The following is an 18,170-nucleotide window of genomic DNA, read 5'->3' as shown; positions in this document are numbered from 1 at the left end:
AGCTTGATGTGCTCTAGAAACTTCAACGAGGCCCATATGCCTGGAGCCAAGAAGGGGCTGGGGTGGGAATTAGATCTGAGGAGGCTGAAATATCTCAGCGCAGACCCAGAGCCTGGGACACAGCCTCCCCCTGGGCGACCCCTCAGCCCTGGGTCTCCTGGAGTCAGACCCCATCCCTCCTCCACTCAGAGCCCTCCCAGGCCCCCTTCTCAGCCAGGGTAAAGGACAAAGTCCCAACTGTGGCCCATGATGCCTGTCATTTCTCTGACCTCATCTCCACTCTTTCTTTGCTCACCTTGCTCCAGCCACACCGGCCTCCTTGCAGACACTAGAGGGCAGGCACCGTCCTGCCTCAGGGCCTTTGCACTGGCTGTTCCCTCTGTCTGGAATGCTGTTCCCCAAGATCTCCATCCACACGTCTCCCTCCCTCTCTTTCAGATCAAATGTCACCCTTTCAGTGAGGTTTTCCTGAGCAACCTAGTGAAAATCATAACTGCCCCCCCACTCCCCACCCTCTTCCCTGCTTTTTCTTAGCCTGTATCACCATCTAACCTGTTCTTTATTTTCCTTATTTATCTTGTTTTCTGTCCATCTACCTGGTTAGATTGTCAGCTCCCTGAGGGCACACCTGTCTATCTGGTGCTGAGAACAGGGTCTGCAAATAGTAGATGCTCAGTAAGTAATGGTTAAATGAATGGAAAGCTGAAAGGAAGGAGGAAGGAAGAGAAGGGTGGAGGAAAAGGGCAGGCCTGTGACGTCATGATGAAGAGCTCGGCTGCTAACCAAAAGGATGGCGGTTTGAATCCACCAGCTGCTCTATGGAAACCCTATGGGGCAGTTTTACTCTGTCTTACAGAGTTGCTATGAGTCAGAATGGACTCGATGGCAAAGGGTTTGGATTTTTTTGAGATCGTGAAGCTCGTCAGCTGCCCCCAGTGGGAGGCAAGAATACAAATACTACTCCCTTCCTTCCTGGGTAAGACATTGGCAGGGAAACTGAGGTACAAAGGGACACTGCTTAGTAGTCCTTGGGCCCTTGAAGCAGGACCCGGCTCAGAGCGCCAGGCTAGGAGGAGGAAGCCACTGTCGCCACCTGCTGGTCTGTGGTGTCATGACGGTCGTGCCCACCTTTCTGACTCTGGGCTGGTTCAGGCTCTCCTTGGGGTGGGCAGCAGAGAAGGAGGCCCAGTGGGCATCTCCAGCAAAACAGCAGCGTCCACAAAGCCACCGGCACAAGCCTCTTTATTGCAAGGCCCTGTGGGCACCCAGTCCAGTCAGCTATGCAGGGGCGGGGCTGTGTCCGCCTGAGACCCGCCCTGCTTCATTCTGCACCCACCCTCCACAGTCAGCCAGGACTCCCACCTCTCCAGGAGGAGAGAGCTACCCCAGCTCCTTCAGGGCTGTGTCCACCCCACGTGGGGCCTCGGGAGGGCAGGGGCGTTGAGGCCCGCCCTGACTCCCCATCTGGGCCTGGGCAGCGTCGGGCCGCACCAGCCAAGTCAGCAAGCCTTGGGGTTCCTGGGTTCCTTATGAGAGCTGCTGTCATCCCTAGAGGTATGTCGTCCGGTTGAGCAGGGGTCTCACCATCCAGATGTCGTCCACAATCTTGCCATCCTGTGAGGGACAAAAACAGGGACGGCACTGAGGACTGAAAGCCTGGACTCGGGCCCGGTGAGTGGCATCGCTGGAGGGGTCCTGGGGGTGCAGACGCACTGGGTGACACTGTCGGTGGGGGCGACACCAAAATGACTGTCTGTAAATTTTTTGTGCAGTGTGTCAGCAGAAATCTGTTATTTTTATAAAAGCGTCCCTGTAGTTAGTTAACAGAAACATTTTTCGTTAGCCCAGCTTGTGTGTTTCAATATGCTACAAGGCTAAAACTCTGCGCTAATTTGCTTTTGGAACCTTTTAAGGCAGTCCGGTCAGAGCTGTCGTTATTTCCCAATTACAATCATGTGGTTTCATCCACATGTGTTACAAGCACGTGCCATTGTTTCCGTCGCGGCTGGCTTTCATAGTTGCTGATTTAGTCAAATTCTCTGGTGTTTTAACTACGGTATTGTGGTAATGAGCATGGGTGAGTGACACCACGAGTTACCACACTGGGTGACGCCACTGAACCAAGTGGCGTGGGTTTGAATCCCAGTTCTGCCTTTGATGGGCTGTGCAACCTCAGGCAAGTTGCTAAACCTCTCTGAGTCATGGAGAGAACTGAGTTAAAGAATACACACAAATGCTGGTGCCCAGCACACACGCTGCCAATAAATGGTCATTATTTGTAAGGAAAAGAGCATGTCTTTGGGGTCAGATCCTAGCTCTGCCACACTTGAGCTATGTGAGCCTGGCAAAGTTACTTCCCCCCTCTGCTCTGAGCCCCAGTTCCGTCATCTAGAAAATGGAAGAACACCTGCCCACATGGATTGTTGGGGAGATCAAAATGTGGGTAGACATAAACGTGTGGAAGGCCAGCAAGGGCAAGGGAGACCCTCAGTAAAATGGATTGTCACAATAGCCACAATGAAGGACTCAGACTTGCTGGTGACTGTGAGGATGATGCTGGACTGGGCTCTATTCATTCTGTTGTATATTAAGTCACCACGAGTCGGAGCTGACTAGAAGACAGCTATCTATCTATCAACTGATCATCTATCTACCTATTGATCATCTATTCTACCTATCTATGTATCTAAATACAAAGTGCCTGGTTACACACTGGAAACCCTTGTGGCGCAGTGGTTAAGTGCTACAGCTGCTAACCAAAAGGCCAGCAGTTCGAATCCACCAGGTGCTCCTTGTAAACTCTATGGGGCAGTTCTACTCCATCCTATAGGGTCATTATGAGTTGGAATCGACTCAATGGCAATGGGTTTCATTTTGGTTACACAATAAGCTGCCCAAAAATCCATAGACAGCAAAATTTTAAAACTACAATGGAAAAATAAGTGAGCCATTGTTACGTGAGTCCATTTAATCCTGAGCCGTCCAGACCACGCATACCTCATGTTGTTTTCCCTCTACCCTTCTCCCACCACTGGCCTTTTCCTTCCCCTGCCTCGTGATGATAAATACCTATAGATTTTATCTTGTCCCAGAGGCTGCTCTAAGCACATTCTGTATAATAAGTCACTCAACTCCTGTACAATCCTGTGAGGTAGAAATGACTACCATCCCATTTTACAGATAGTAAAACTGAGGCTCAAAGAGGTTAAATAAGTTGCTCAAGGTCACCCAGCTGGTAAGTACTTGAGTCAGGATTTGAACCCAGGCTGTCTGGGTCTAGAGTCCACACTTGTAACCACTTGGCCTCAATACACAGTGCCTGGTAGCTCAGGCAGGGGAACGGGCCTGCCCCTTACTGACCTGGTCATCGGACACCTGCTGGATGTGGACATGGGTTCCGTTGAGGATGTGTAGCCGCGTGTACCCATACTCCTTCACACGCACAGCACTCCAGGGCCGTGGGAAGATGGCAAAGGGGGTCAGCCGCTCCTCACAGCCCTGCCAGAGAGAAATCAGTCAGACCCGGGACTGGGGCACAAGGAAGACCCTCAGGGGAACAGAAATGAGCTGCAGGCCAGTGCCCAGTCTCCCCCTTAACTTTGTTGGTGAGGACTTGGCCTCAATAATGCTCACAATTGAGCATTTGGACCGAGCCAGGCTTCCTCTGGCCCAGGTGTCTGACTTCTAGAAAGATGCACACAGCTGAACAAGACTGCCCACGGCAGCGTTTTCTGTAAAAGCCCTGATTGCAAAGCCACCCAAATGGCTATCAGTGGGGTCAGTGGAATAAAATTATAGCATAGCCATCACAAAGACAGAGGGTGATCCAGAAAGGTAGTCAAGATTATGTCGAGAGGAAAAACAAGCTGCAGAATAGAAGAAATTGGTGGGCTTCAACCCTAGGCGCACAGTAGACCCTCAAAGAAAGCTTTTCAGAACACCAGTGCTGGGGGAGAAGAGTGTTCATCCTTGCAGTAGAAAGCCAGAAGGAAAGCACAGAGAGGGCGATGAGGCTAGAAAGCTCTCCATTTTGTAGCCATCATTGTAGCAGCTGATTGAGGCAAGGCTCATCACAGAATGGTAAAAGTAGTGGGTGAAAGTTTGAGAAGTAACAGAATACTTACATTGTCTCAAAGTATGTCCCCTTCAAGACACTTATTCATTACAAAGTGAAACAGTAACTTTATGGTAGAGAAGGCTGGCAGTGATCAAAGTAAACATCAACAGTAATGAGACAGATGGATACATGGGAAAACTGAGATTCAAAGAGAGGCACCATGTCAGGTACACAGAACACAGTATCACTTTTGTGTATTCCTACCAGAAATGCAGAACTCCAATCTAATCATGGAAACCCTGGTGGCGTAGTGGTTAAGAGCTGTGGCTGCTAACCAAGAGGCTGGCAGTTTGAATCCACCAGGTGCTCCTTGGGAACCCTTTGGGGCAGTTCTACTCTGTCCTATAGGGTCGCTATGAGTTGGAATTGACTCAACGGCACTGGGTTTGGTTTTTTGGCTTTAATGGTGCAAATGGAAACCCAGGTGGCATGGTGGTTAAGTGCTATGGCTGTTAAGCAAAGGATTGGCAGTTTGAATCTTCTAGGCGCTCCTTGGAAACTCTATGGGGCAGTTCTACTCTGTCCTATAGGGTTGCTATGAGTTGGAATCGACTCAAAGGCACTTGGGTTTGGTTTTTTTTTTTTTTTTTAAATGGTGCAAATTAAGCCCTGGTGCCTAAGAGCTCAGCAGCTTAAATCCACCAACTGCTCCTTGGAAACCCTATGGGGCAGTTCTACTCTGTCCTTAGGGTCACTATGAGTCAGAATCGACTCGACAGCAACAGGTTTGGTTGGGTTTTTTGGAAAGAGACCTAAGCACAACACATGATCTTGGACTAGATCCTGAATCAGAAAAAAAAAAAAAAAAAAAAATCTGTGCTTTGATTTAAAGGATACTAAAGGAAACACTGGTGGCATAGTGGTTAAGTGCTACGGCTGCTAACCAAAGGGTCGGCAGTTCAAATCCGCCAGGTGTTCCCTGGAAACTTTATGGGGCAGTTCTACTCTGTCCTATAGGGTCACTATGAATTGGAATTGACTTGATGGCAACAGATTTGGTTTGGGGCTTGGAATGGTGCAAATGGTTAACCCACTCAGCTGCTAACCAAAAGATCAGAGGTTCGAGTCCACCCAGAGGCACTCAAAAGAAAGACTTGACGATCTACTTCCAAAAAATCAGCTACAAAAAACCCTATAGAGCACAGTTCTACTCTGACGCACATGAGGCCACCAAGAGCCTGAGTCACTCGACAGCAACTGGTCGTAAACAGACAGTTGGCTAAATATGACTAAGGTCTGTGTTTAGGATAATAGTAGATTATCAATGTTAACTAGTTGAACTTGATAATTACACTGCAGTGCGGTAAGGGAATGCCCTTGTATTTTAGGAAATACAGACAGAAGTATTTAAGGGTATAGGGCATCAGGTGTGCAACTTGCTCTTCATTGGATTAGAAAATAATAATAAAAAATTTATAGACAGATACTGACAGAGAGGTGGGGGAGTGCTGGGAGCCAGGCTGCAAGGGCGGCCCCTCTGCACCCACTGCCCCCAGCAGGGGAGGAAGGGGAAAGGAGAGAGAAAGGGAGTCAAAACAAATGTGGTTAAATGTCCATATTTGGGGAATCTGGGTGAAGGGAATATGGAGAGTCTTTGTATTATAAAAATGCAGAGAAAAAGCTAATCTGTAGAGGTCAGAATAGCGGTCCCCGACAGGCAGAGATGGCTGGGAAGGAGCATAGAGAGCCATCTGCTGCTGAAAATATTTTATTTCCTGCTCTGGGTGGTGGATACACAACAGTGTCCCAGACAGGGCCTCGCCCTCAGAGATTCTGCTGTTCTGGGCTGGGGTGGGACCTGGGCGTTGGGAGTTTTAAAAGCACTCCCAGGTAATTCTAATGTGCAGTCAAGCTTGAGAACCACCACTGTAAGAAACATGACTCAGGTAACTTTTTAAAAGTAGGTGATACAGTAACATGTCTATATCTAGACAATTAACCTGTTGCTATCGAGTCGATTCCAACTCATAGTGACCTTACAGGACAGAGTAGAACTGCCCAAAGGGTTTCCAAGAAGCACCTGGGAGATTCAAACTGCCTACCTTTTGGTTAGCAGCTGTAGCTCTTAACCACTGCACCACCAGGGTTTCCATCTAGACAATTACTGCTGTGTATATGCACAGAACACTTTAAAATGCCATCCAGAAACCCTGAAAGCATGGCCCCCAGATGACCTTTTAACTCAGTACTGAAGTCACTCCTGAGGTCCACTCTTCAGCCAAAAATTAGGCAAGCCCATAAAACAATAATACACACAGCTCAACCATGTATATGAGAGTAAATGGGCAGGAGGGGACAGGAAAGCTGGATGAATGGAAATGGGGAACCCAAGGTCAAGAAGGGGAGTGTTGACACATCCCAACCAATGTCACAAAACAATATGTATGTTAACTGTTTAATGAGAAATTAATTGCTCTGTAAACCTTCCTCTAAAGCACAATAAATTAAAAAAAAAAAAATGCCATCAAGAGACCTAACTATCCAAAGTGGGACTAAGAAGGGCTGGAGACCTCTGCTGCTCACCTGATGCCCGCTGTACTGTTTCGACTTTTATCAAGAGTGATTGTCACTTTGATAATAATATTTTATAAGATTAGTATTAAAAATGAAGCCCTCCCTCCTTGGAGACGTGGCTGATTCCAAGGCTGGGGCACAGAAACACGAGATGAACTTGGAGGATCTTGTGGTGCCAGGAAGTAAGGAAGTGCTCACAGAAGATGGGGCATATCACTAGGGCTCAGGAGCCAGCCTGGAAGAGCTCCCAACGGCCATCGCTGAGACAATTTGAGCAACAAAATAGACAACGATGGTATTGGATTATAACTACAGGATAAAATAAATCACTCATGACTCTTATTATGGATTGAATTGTATCCCCCCAAAATGTATGTCAACTTGGTTAGGCCATGATTCCCAGGATTGTGTGATCACCCACAGTTTTGTCATCTGATGTGATTTTCCTACGTGTCGTAAATCCTACCTCTAAGATGTTAATGAGGTGGGATTAAAGGCAGTTATGTTAAGGAGGCAGGGCTCAATCTACAAGGTTAGGTTGTATCTTGAGTCAATTTCTTTTGAGAGATAAAAGACAGAAGTGAGCGGAGGGACAGAGGCAGCTTATACCACCGAGAAAGTAGAGCCAGGAGCAGAAGGCGTCCTTTGGACCTGGGGCCCCTGTGCCGAGAAGCTCCTAGACCAGGGGAAGATTGAGGAAGGTTCACAGGTTGGAGAGACTAAGGAGGCATGACAACTAAATACAAGGTGGGGTCCTAGACTAGAAAAAGGTCACCAGTGAGAAAGCTGGTAGAAGCTATATAAAGTCTATAGACAAGTTAAAAATCATAATAAGCCCTCTGCTCCTAGATCCAGTAGACCTGAGTTGGCCCCACAACCACTGCCAGTTGTTCGAATTGTGTCTTCGAACAAGTATTTACCCTCTGAGCCTCTGTCTCCACATCTGTACAATGGGCATGCTACTAGGAGTACCCAACCTAGGTTTATGGTGAGGGTTAGATAATATCGCATGTATAAGGCATGAGGCATTCAGACTGATCAAGGTTAAAATGAAAACAAAACCCGCTGCCATCAAGTCGATTCCGACTCATAGTGACCCTATAGGACAGAGTAGAACTGCCCCATACGGTTTCCAAGGAGCAGCTGGTGGACTCGAACTGCCGACCGTTTGGTTAGTGCTCAATAAATAGCAAGAGAAGAAATGCCAAGGGCACCCTTCCCCGCCCTGCTCACAGCAGATCCTGTGATGATATGGACAGGGGCTCGAGGGTTGGTGTAGGGCATCGCTTGGCTGCCGTTAAACACCTGGAGGAGGGAAAAAAGTGAGGGTCACACCAGGCCACACCCAGGGGGCCCGACCCAGCTTCCATTGCCACCAGCCACATGAGATCTTGGTGCTCCCTTGTGCCTCACCTGATAGTTGTAAATTGGCCACAGCCGTTCGTATGAGTGCTCATGAGCCCACAGCTGCAGGTCAACCCCTGAGACAGGGCAAATGGGGGTCAGGCCTCTGAATCCAGGAGAGATGGGGTATGGGCATGGGGCTGGGGGTCCCAGGGGTCACTCACCGTATCTGTAGAAAAGATCCTCCAGCCCATATAACCGGCCAAAGAGGCCTTTGCGGACCTGGGAAGGATGAGCAAGGAGGTAAGGGTCACTCACGCCGACGCTGCCTCCTCTCAGGGTTCCGCCCCCCACCAGGAAGGGAGTCCTCACCTTGCTTTCGTGCCTTGTGCAGTCATCCAGATCAGCATTGGAACAGTACATGGGCCGGTGACCCATGGTTATGATCCACGGCCGGATTGCCCGATTCTGGTTGGCTTTCTAGAGAGAAGGGCCCAGAGTGAGGGGCAGGGCTGGGGGGCAGAGGGAGTGAGGCAGGCTGAGAGACCAAGGGGATGTTCCACCCAGGTTACCTGGAGGTCGTTCTCCAGCCAGCGGAACTGTCTGTCTACCAGGTGGTAGCCATAATGGAGAAAAAAATAGACCTCGGTGGAGAAAGAGATGATGTGGGCCGGGCCCAGATCCCAGCTGGAGGTGGTCAAAGGGCAGGGGTCAGAGGTGGGGTCTCCTCTGCATACCCCATCCTTCAGGGGAGGGAGGCCAGTCCCCAGCATCCCCAGATTACCTGTACCAAAGACCTTCGGTGTTCCCTGGCATACTGAAGCGAGCCTTGTAGTTAGAGAAGTTGCTGGATAAAGTAAAAAGATGGGGTGAGGGCCTGGCTGCCACAGCTCCCTGTCCCCACCATTTCCCCACTGTCAGGCCCAGAGTCTGGCTCCCAGGCCTGAGAGAGACTAAAAAATCAACTTGTCCTTCATCTCCTCTCCTCTTATTGCCATGAATGAGCCGCTGCAGTATGAGAGACTAAGGTTAGACACTAAGAAGGACATTGGAAGTCAAAGAATCATCCGCTTTGATCCAAGTCTGGCCCTTGTCCAGCCGCAACCCCGGGTTCTCACTAGCGTTCTTCATGATTCCCAGGACATGTCATGTATGGCAGGCTGGCGGCCACAGGCTCAATAAGCCTCATGAACTTGTCCCCGACGCGGCCGTTGTCCTCGTCCATGTTGTAGGCAAAGTCTCCTGAGAAGGGGGGTGTAGAGAGAGAGTAAGGATTCAGACCTAGCTCTGCTTTTGCTGGAACTGAGGGACCTGGTTGCTCAGGTGTGGGGCTGTACAACCAACCCTTGGTCTTTGTCATGGATTGAATTGTGTCCCCCTAAAATGTGGGTCAACTTGGCTAGGCTATGATTTCCAGTATTGTATGATTGTGCATTTTGTCATCTGATGTAAATTTCCTATGTGTTGTAAATCCTACCTCTACAATGTTAATGAGGCAGGATTAGAGGCAGTTGTGTTAATGAGGCAGGACTCAATTTACAGGGTTAGGCTATGTTTTAAGTCAATCTCTTTTGAGATATAAAAGAGAGACGCGAGCAGAGAGACATGGGGACCTCATACCACCAAAAAACAAGAGCCAGGAGAATAGCACTTCCTTTGGGCCCAAGCTCCCTGTGCTGAGAAGCTCCTAGACCAGGGGAAGATTGATGATGAGGGCCTTCCCCCAGGCCCAACTGAGAAAGAAAGCTTTCCGCTGGAGCTGAGTCCTTGAATTCAGACTTCTAGCCTCCTAGACTGTGAGAGAATAAATTTCTCTTTGTTAAAGCCATTCACTTGTGGTGTTTGTTATAGCAGCACTAGATAACTAAGACAGTCTTCAAACATTCCAGTCCCTGATCCCTACCTCACACCCACCTGCATTGGCTCTTGGAAGAGTTCTCTCAACCTCTGGTCTCTGGGTCCCCTCAGGACCATGCTAGTCTTCTGTGCTCTGATGCCACCAGCCCTCAGCTCTGTCTGCCATCTTGTCATCTTGTCAACAACAATAACCACAATCACCACCACCACAACAAAAGACTCACAGAGTACTGCGTTTGTACCAGGCACACTCTCAAATGCTTTACAGGCACGATCACCTGAATCTTCAAAATACCCACGAGGGGAGTATTATTATCATTCTCATTTCAGATGGGGAAAGTGAGGCCCAGAGAGGTGAAGTGCTTGCCCAAGTTAACAGAGCTGCTTAGTAAAGATGCAGGGATCAAACCCCAGGAGCCTGATGCCAAAGTCTGCACTTTGAACCATATCTGCCCAATGGCAGTCTCCCATCTCGTCCCCTGTCCCCTAAATAATGACAATAATAACAACAACCAGCACTTATCTAGCACTTACAACACGTCGGGCAATGTTGCAAGAGCTGCACACATATTAGCTTATGTAGTCATCACAGTACAAACGATGCTACGGCTTCTGAACTAGCCTTATGTCCAGTAACAATACAGAGGAAAAAAAACCATGCACACAGCACTAGGTGTCAGAATTGGGATTTCAGTCTGAGCAGTCTCGTAAAGCACAGTCACCAATCTCCGTGGCCAGTCTCATCCCCTGTGACTTCAGAACCAAACTAGCCCCTCGACCCCGCCAGAGTCCTGACGCTGCCTCCCATCCCCCACGCTCCCAGAGCACACTTGCTGAAGCCTCACCCACATGGAGAACAGCATTGTACATGCCCTGCTGGATGTCCCTGCGCAGCCGGGGGAGAGCCTTTGGATTGTCAGCTCCCAGGTCCCCAAACACAGCCAGATGGGGGCTCCAGTGGGGCCCGTTCTTTAAGGTCCTGAAGCGGAACCGACGGCTCCAGCCCTGGGCACTGCCACAACGGTAAACTGAGGGGTGAGGAGAAGGTCACAGTCAGCTGGGGGTGCCCGGGACCCTTCCTCCAACCTCCACCCATCTTCATTTGGTAGAGGGAGAGAGCTATGGATGGATCTGACCCATGCCCCTCTGTCCACCTCTCCCCAGGTCCCCAACACCTTCCATTTTCATTCCAGGGTCTCATACAATAGGCTTGCAGATAAGCAGAGGAGTTACCAGCGCAGCCTCAACCACCTGCCAGTGGTAGCTTCTGGTCCACATCTCACTTCTCTTTCTGTCCTCCCTCACCACCTCAGCCCAGGGCCCTTCTCACCATACTGGACCCCTGGCAGCAGCCTCCGCAGAGTGACTCGGTGTATGTAGAACTTCCGTTTGAGAATTCCCCCATCCACAAAGAGGCTGGAGGTGCCCTGGGTCCGGAGGGGCAGGGGCCCTGATAGCTGCAGCCCGAACTGCACTTCAGAGCGGGTAGGGACCCACGTGGTCCAAGTTACAGTCATGGTGCCTGGCTCACCTGGGGATAAGAGGACAAAGGGGGTGTCAGAGAGGCTGGGGCAGGGAGGGGTGCTCAGAGGGAGTGAGGAGCAGTAACTATGACAGCTCTTGAATTTAGTAGTTAAGGGCACACTTTCTGGGACCACTTAAGATCAGCCCCTGCTCTGCCATTTCCAGCTTGTGTTCTCCTTGGGCAAGCCACTTCGCCTTTCTGAGCCTTAGTTTCCTTATCTGTAAAATGGTCTAAAGTTGCCTACCCCATAAAGTGAATAAGTAAAGCATTCCTGTTGCATAGTTGGAATCCTTGGGTGGTGCAAACAGTAAAGCTCATGGCCATTAACCACAAGGTTTGAATCCACCCAGCGGCACCTCAGAAGAAAGGCCAGGTGATCTACGTCCAAAAGGTCACGGCCATTGAAAAACACATGGGCTGCCATGAGTGCCATAATTCAACAGCAACTGGTTTGGTTTTGGTTTGGTGTGTAGTTAGCGTTATACATGTGTTAGCTATTATTATTAACGTCATTATTTATCATGTTCAAGTCTTGGGCCAGACACTTTACACACAGTATTGTTTAGGGGCTGCAAATTCAGGTGTCTGGAGGCCAGCTAAGTAACATAAACAGGGAAAAGGGCCAGCTCTAAGGAAGCAGGGAGCCGTGGAGAGTGTGGCAAACCACAGACCCTGCCCTGTCTGAAAAGGTCAGCCACCACTCAGCTCTGGTGGTAGGGGCCACGAAGGAAGCTGGCTCAGTGCTGCCAAATCTTTTGATTGTCCTAGAGTAACTCTCAGGAACCCTGATGGCACAGTAGTTAAGAGCCCAGCTGCTAACCAAGATGTTGGCAGTTTGAATCTACCAGTCGCTCTTTGGAAACCCTGTGGGACAGTTCTACTCTATCCTATAGGGTTGCCATGAGCAGGAATCAACTTGATGGCAATGGGTTTTTTGCTTATTTGTTTAGAGTAAATCTTTACATGGTCGTTTTTATATCCCAGGAGCGTGCATAGCTATGCATACAAATCCAGATTTTTAAGTGATATCTTCAATTTCCTCAATGTTAGCACCCAAAGCAAGGTTTTAAAATGCCATGTATATAATACATGAATATAATATAAGGTAACGTGAAGAGCATTGGTTCTTCCTCCAGCAATACAAACACACACACGTACAAAGTCTTCTACTGCAGAACTCTTTGTAATCGTAAAATATGGGAAACGACCCAAATGCTCATCTGTAGGAGAGCGACTGAATAAACCATGTAACGTCCGCACATGGAGTGTTATGCAGCCGTGTGACAGAATGAGGACAAGCTCTGGGAACTGATATGGAATGATCTCCAGGACACAGCACTAAATTAAAAAAGCAAAGTACAAAAGAATACCCACAGTCAACTATCCTTGAGGTAAGGGGGGCATGAGAACATACAGAGGTCTCTGCTCATTTGTATAAAAGAAATACAGGAAGAGATGGATTACTTAAGTGGGTGGATGGGAATGGGGTGGAAAAAAGAAGGAACGGGGATGGGGTCGTAGGGATGAAGAGGGAGTGGTGCTTCTGAGTCTTTTTGTATAACTCCGGCTCTAAGAATATTAGTTATGTTTCATATTTCCTTCACAAGCCCCCAAAATAAACAATTAAAAACGATCAGAATGTAGAAAACCAAAAAACCAAACCCATTGCTGTCAAGTCAATTCCAACTCATAGTGACCCTGTAGGACAGAGTATAACTGCCCCATAGGATTTCCAAGCAGCACCTGGTGGATTCGAACTGCCGACCTTTTTTGGTTAGCAGCTGTAGCTCTTAACCATTGCTCCACCAGGGTTTCCTCAGAGTGTGGGGGTACCCAATATAGAATGCAAAGACTAACAAATGGAAAAAAAAAAAAAAGAATATTCTGTTAAAGGTGATGGAAAAATTTGAGAATGGTTAACGGTGATGGTTGAGCAACATGGACATATTTTAATGTCACTGAACTGTACGTGTGAAGATTGTTGAAATGGCAAATGTGCTGTTACCTGTATATTTAACACACACACACACAAAGATAACATAACTACACTGAAGGGGTTAGGGAAGAGAAGTAACCAAAAAACAGTGTGTTGATTGGGCCTTATAAAGACAAAAAGGCCGTTACACAAATGGTGGCATACAATAAACATTTCTCATGGGGATACAGCTAAACAATTCTAACACTGCTTCACGTGTATCCTAGAACTGAAGAAATAAGTAACTATATTGTAAATAATGAGAGCCAGATTTCTCAGTGTTGGAGAAAGGAGTTACAAATAAGGAAAGGTGGAAGGCTAGAATGAACCCTTGGTGTTGGACTGAAATCAGAGGTATTCGTATGATCTCATGGTATTTAATATATATACAGATAGAAACAGAAATATAGATGTGTGCATACGCATAGGTATTGCCTAGCTCCACTCGTTGAGAGAATCCAGAAGCAACGACACCCTGGTAGCAATACGCACACCTAGTGCCCTGATTTTGGTCTCTAAATACTCATTCTCCAATAAGAGGAAACAGAGCTGAGGCAAGAAATATACAAGATAAGCCTGGAACAATCCGTGGTGCCAGAAAGTAAGAAAGTGCCCCCTATATGATGGGGATCTACAACCATAGCACCCTGAGCCCACCTGACCTTGTCTAATCTTGGAAGCTAAGCAGGGTCATGACACCAAGATGGAAGGCAGAGGGTGCAGTGGGAATGGTGGGGTCCCTGAGGGTAGGTTGGAAGGCTAAAGACCTGGAGGCTGAGCCCCCACCCACCCCAAACCTGTTTCCTAGACAGCAAACCATGGTTAAGAGCCAGGCCTGCTGGGGTTGAAATCAGGCTCCTCCCATACCAGCTGTGCAACCTAATCTCTGAGTTCCTCAGTTGCCTCATCTGTGATATGGGGATGATGATAATGGCAGCGTCCACCACATAGGAATGTGGTGAGCCTTCCTCGAGTTACCATGTGAGGTCCTGGAGAAAAACGTAGAACAAAATTCTAACTCACAAAAAAAGACCAGACTTACTGGTCTGACACAGACTGCAGACACTCCAAGAGTATGGCCCCTGGACACCCTTTTAACTTAGTACTGAAGTCACTCCTGAGGTTCACCCTTCAGCCAAAGATTAGACAGGCCCATAAAACCAAACAATACTAAATGGGCATGCCAGCCCTGGGGCAAGGACAAAAAAGCAGGAGGGGACAGGAAAGCCAGTAACGGGAAACCCAAGGTCGAGAAGGTGAGAGTGTTGACATGTTGTGGTGTTGGCAACCAATGTCACAAAACAATGTGTGTATTAATTGTTTAGTGAGAAGCTAAAATTACAGCCTTGGAAACCCTATGGGGCAGTTCTACTCTGTCCTATAAGGGCCGCTGTGAGTTGGAATAGACTCAATAGCAGTGAGTTTGGTTTGAAGAGTAGATTTGCTATTATTTCGTGGGCCAAAGGACGGCTGTGAACCACTCAATGGCTAGAAGCTCGCTGGAGTTTCACTGCTGCGAAAAGACTTTATTGTCCCTCTCATTTTACAGAGACCTCCAGGTGAAGTGCCTTGTCCAAGGTCACTGGGCCAGTGAAGGTCAAAGCCGGTTCATTGACACGGTTTCTGATTCCACCCTGCAGCTAACCTTTAAGAAGCAACCTTCTTTAAAAGTGTCAAGGACGTGAAAGGCAAGGAAAGACAGAGAAACTGCCGCAAACAGGAGGAGATGAAGGAGACACAGCAGAGACGTGTAATGTGGGATCCTGGATTCATACAAAGACTTCAACGAAAAAACGGGTGGAATCTGAGTAAAGCCCATGGCTTAGTTCATAATATTGTACCAAAGTTAATGTCTCAGTTTTGACAGCTGCACCATGGTGACATATGACATTAACATTAGAGAAGCTGGGGGAGGGGGGGAACTCTGTGCCATCTTTGTCATGCTTCCGTAAGTCTAAAATCATTTAGAATTAAAAGCTAAAATAATCCCTTAAAGAGGAAACTACCGCTTGCCTAGTTTTGGTGTGGAATCAAAGAAGAATATCCATAATTATCTGACTATTAAAACTTAACTGCTATTAAAATACTCCTCCCTGTTCCAACCACGCATCTGTGTGAGACCAGACTGTCTTTGTGCAAATCACCCAAAGCAACACATCGCGGGAGATGCAATGCAGAAACAAATTACACGAGAATTCAGCTGTCTGTTAAGCCAGACATTACAGAGACTTACAAAGACGTAAACCAGTGCCACCCTTCTCACTAGATTTCTTTTGTTTCGTAAAATATACTCTTTTTTTCATTGCAAAAGTCCTTAACATTAATACACAATGGGTTTATTAATTTTAAATGACTTAATAAAAGTTTTTTTAAATGTCTCTGCTTTGATTTCTAACGCAGTAAATATTGATACACTTAACTCTGGTAAACAAATCCCTTTGAGATTCTCAAGGATTTTTCACAGCAGCAACACCAAGCCCTGTTCTGCCACTGTACAGGTCACAACTGATTTATTTACACCTCACTGTACCACTGTGAGGTCGGGCTCACATTACGCCATTGTCCAGATGAGGCGGTTGAGGCCAGAGAGGTTAAGTCACTTGCCCAAGGTAACACAGCAGGTAAGTAGCAAAGCTGGGATTCATACCCAGGCAGTTTGAGTCCAGAGGGTCCAGGGTGCACTTCTTACCACCTCAGTGCACCACTGCCTCCCCATCAAGGTTCAGGAGGCTCCCTTGCTAGGAAGAGGTAAGGAGGAATAGAGGAAAGGCCAAGCAATCTAGTTCTGTAATCATTCATTTATTGGTTTCTTCCACAACCAAGTTTAGGACCCACTGTGCACTAACAGGGCCCTGGTGGCACGGTAGTTAAGGGTTTGGCTGCTGACCACAAAGTCAGCACTTGGAATCAACCAGCCACTCCTTGGAAACCCTATGGGGCAGTTCTGCTCTGTCCTACAGAGTTGCTATGAGTAGGAATCCACTCGATAGCAACGGCAATGGATATGGGCACAGTAAAGTGTCAGGTCCTGGAGATGTGATGGTGACACAATGAGCAAGGACAAGAGCAGCCCCCTTTGGTGGCGTCATAATCATTTCCCACGCAACAAGAGGTACCACTGTTTGTAATCCCCATTCAACAGAGGCAGACAACTGAGGCTCAGGAAAGACAAGCTGCCTGCCTAGCGTCCCACAGCAACCACTGAGAGATCCACGGAGGGGTCTCAGACACTCACCTGGGTAGGACAGATGGACTTGCTCCGGGGTGGCTCTGGGAGTCCCCAAGGCCCCCTGGCTTCCCAGGGAGAAGAGGAGGAGCAGACAGCAGCAGGGCCAGCAGGGAGGAAGGGGGCACATGACAGAGGGCTGGGAAGGGGCAGAGAGGAGAAGGGGAGGGGTGTGGGGGAAGATCAGATGGCTCAGGGACAGCAGGAGGGGGCTGGGAGGATGGAGAATGGAAGGGGATCAGGCGATGTCCACGTGGTGGGAGAGCCTCAAGAGGTACAGTTATTCAGATGCTGGAGAGAGAAAACAAACATGGCCATCATCATGGAGCCACAGACTGGCCCGAGCCTCACTGTGTGCAGAGCCTCACGTGGGTAACTCACACGACTCACCACATTCCTATGTGGTGGGCACTGCCATTATCATCATCCCAATATCACAGATGAAGCAACTGAGGAATTCAGAGGTTAGGTTGCACAGCTGGAATGGGAGGAGCCTGATTTCAACCCCAGCAGGCCTGGCTCTTAACCATGGTTTGCTGTCCAGGAAACAGGTTTGGGGTGGGTGGGGGCTCAGCATGACCCCCTCCCCAACACCCCATCCTGCTTCTAGTAATGCCTCTTCTAGTTACTCCCAGGTCTTCAGCCTTTCGACCTGCCCTCAGGGACCCCACCATTCCCACTGCACCCTCTGCCTTCCATCTTGGTGTCATGACCCTGATCCCCCAGCTCCATCCCCAGATCCCCCAGCACCCCACCTTGCACTGAGGGGCCCCATTCCCTGTCCCCAGCATCCCACCCTGCCCTTACTAACCCCGCTCCCGGCCCTGGCTCCCCCAGCACCCCGCCCTGACTTTAGGGGCCCCAATCGCCCCCACCCTCCTCCACTTCTCCTCTGGTGCTCGGCTGGCTCCTCCGTCCCACACCTGCCTGCCTCCTTCTTGCCGCCTCCCTGGCCCTCCTCCCGCTCCAGCTCGGCCTCCAGCTCAGCGGACCTGCGGGGCGGAGGCGGCAGGTCCTGGAGCCCGGAGGCCGGGAGCTGGGGCGGGGGACGCCCCGGGGCCCGGCTCACCGTAGGGGCGCCGCTGCCTGGCACGCGATTCTCCTGCAGCCGGGCCGGCAGCGGTATTTATGAGTTGGCAGCAGCCTCCGAGGCCTCCCGCCGCCCACAGCCGTCCCAGCCCCGGAAGAGCCGGCCGCCTCGGGGTGACAGGCTACCCGGATAGCCGGGGCCCCGGGTCCCACAGGTCTGGCCGGTCCCGAGCGCCCCACACCCAAGCGCCCTCGGCCCCAGGGCGGGCCTCGGAAAGGGAGACTCGGGAAAGCTTGGTACACAGCAGCCGCCGTCACCTCCGAGTGGGCCACCAGGTGAGCGCCCGGACAGGTAAGGCTGCGTTCGTCCCCCAGGAGCCCCACGTCGCCCCTGCGTAGCCCCCAGGACACTGGCCCCCAGCCCTGGCTCTGCCAGATCCCGGGGTACTATGACTGCGGGCCCCAGCGCCTCCGACCCCGGGGGATCCCCCATTCTTTGCAGCTGCTCCAGCATCCTACCCTCTCAGATCTTTCTGGCTACCTCCCTCTCCAAGCTGACCCCACTGATTCCTCCCCAGGCTCC

General features: G+C 49.5%; 1 protein-coding gene across 2 annotated transcripts; it reads right to left on the bottom strand.

Annotated features, from left to right (window-relative positions):
- Positions 1-1,209: 1,209 nt before the first annotated feature.
- Positions 1,210-17,490, bottom strand: ACP7 (acid phosphatase 7, tartrate resistant (putative)). Of its 2 annotated transcripts, XM_010600319.3 has the most exons (13): positions 16,949-17,490; positions 16,568-16,849; positions 11,163-11,363; positions 10,678-10,860; positions 9,094-9,217; positions 8,760-8,822; positions 8,548-8,662; positions 8,348-8,455; positions 8,200-8,257; positions 8,045-8,112; positions 7,865-7,936; positions 3,361-3,498; positions 1,210-1,614 (listed from the first exon to the last, which is right to left on the bottom strand). In XM_010600319.3, the coding sequence occupies exons 2-13, from the start codon at positions 16,686-16,688 to the stop codon at positions 1,549-1,551; spliced, it is 1,317 nt and encodes a 438-aa protein (XP_010598621.2). In that variant the 5' UTR covers positions 16,689-16,849; positions 16,949-17,490; the 3' UTR covers positions 1,210-1,548. The 2 variants fall into 2 exon arrangements, with proteins under 2 accessions (XP_010598621.2, XP_003420878.2); XM_003420830.4 differs by having other exon boundaries at positions 16,568-17,490.
- Positions 17,491-18,170: the final 680 nt, after the last annotated feature.

This window comes from Loxodonta africana, chromosome 11 (assembly GCF_030014295.1).
Source record: "Loxodonta africana isolate mLoxAfr1 chromosome 11, mLoxAfr1.hap2, whole genome shotgun sequence".
Classification (NCBI taxonomy): domain Eukaryota; kingdom Metazoa; phylum Chordata; class Mammalia; order Proboscidea; family Elephantidae; genus Loxodonta; species Loxodonta africana.
The sequence above is the reverse complement of the archived record's forward strand: the minus strand, read 5'-3'. Positions and strand labels throughout refer to the sequence as shown.

Excerpts from the sequence above, each read along its gene's own strand:
- ACP7 (XM_003420830.4), bottom strand. The coding sequence starts at position 16,688 with ATGTGCCCCCTTCCTCCCTGCTGGCCCTGCTGCTGTCTGCTCCTCCTC. Across the intron at positions 8,258-8,347 it reads GCACAAGGCACGAAAGCAAG|GTCCGCAAAGGCCTCTTTGG; the intron begins GTGAGGACTCCC and ends CATCCTTCCCAG. Across the intron at positions 7,937-8,044 it reads GGCCAATTTACAACTATCAG|GTGTTTAACGGCAGCCAAGC; the intron begins GTGAGGCACAAG and ends TCCCTCCTCCAG.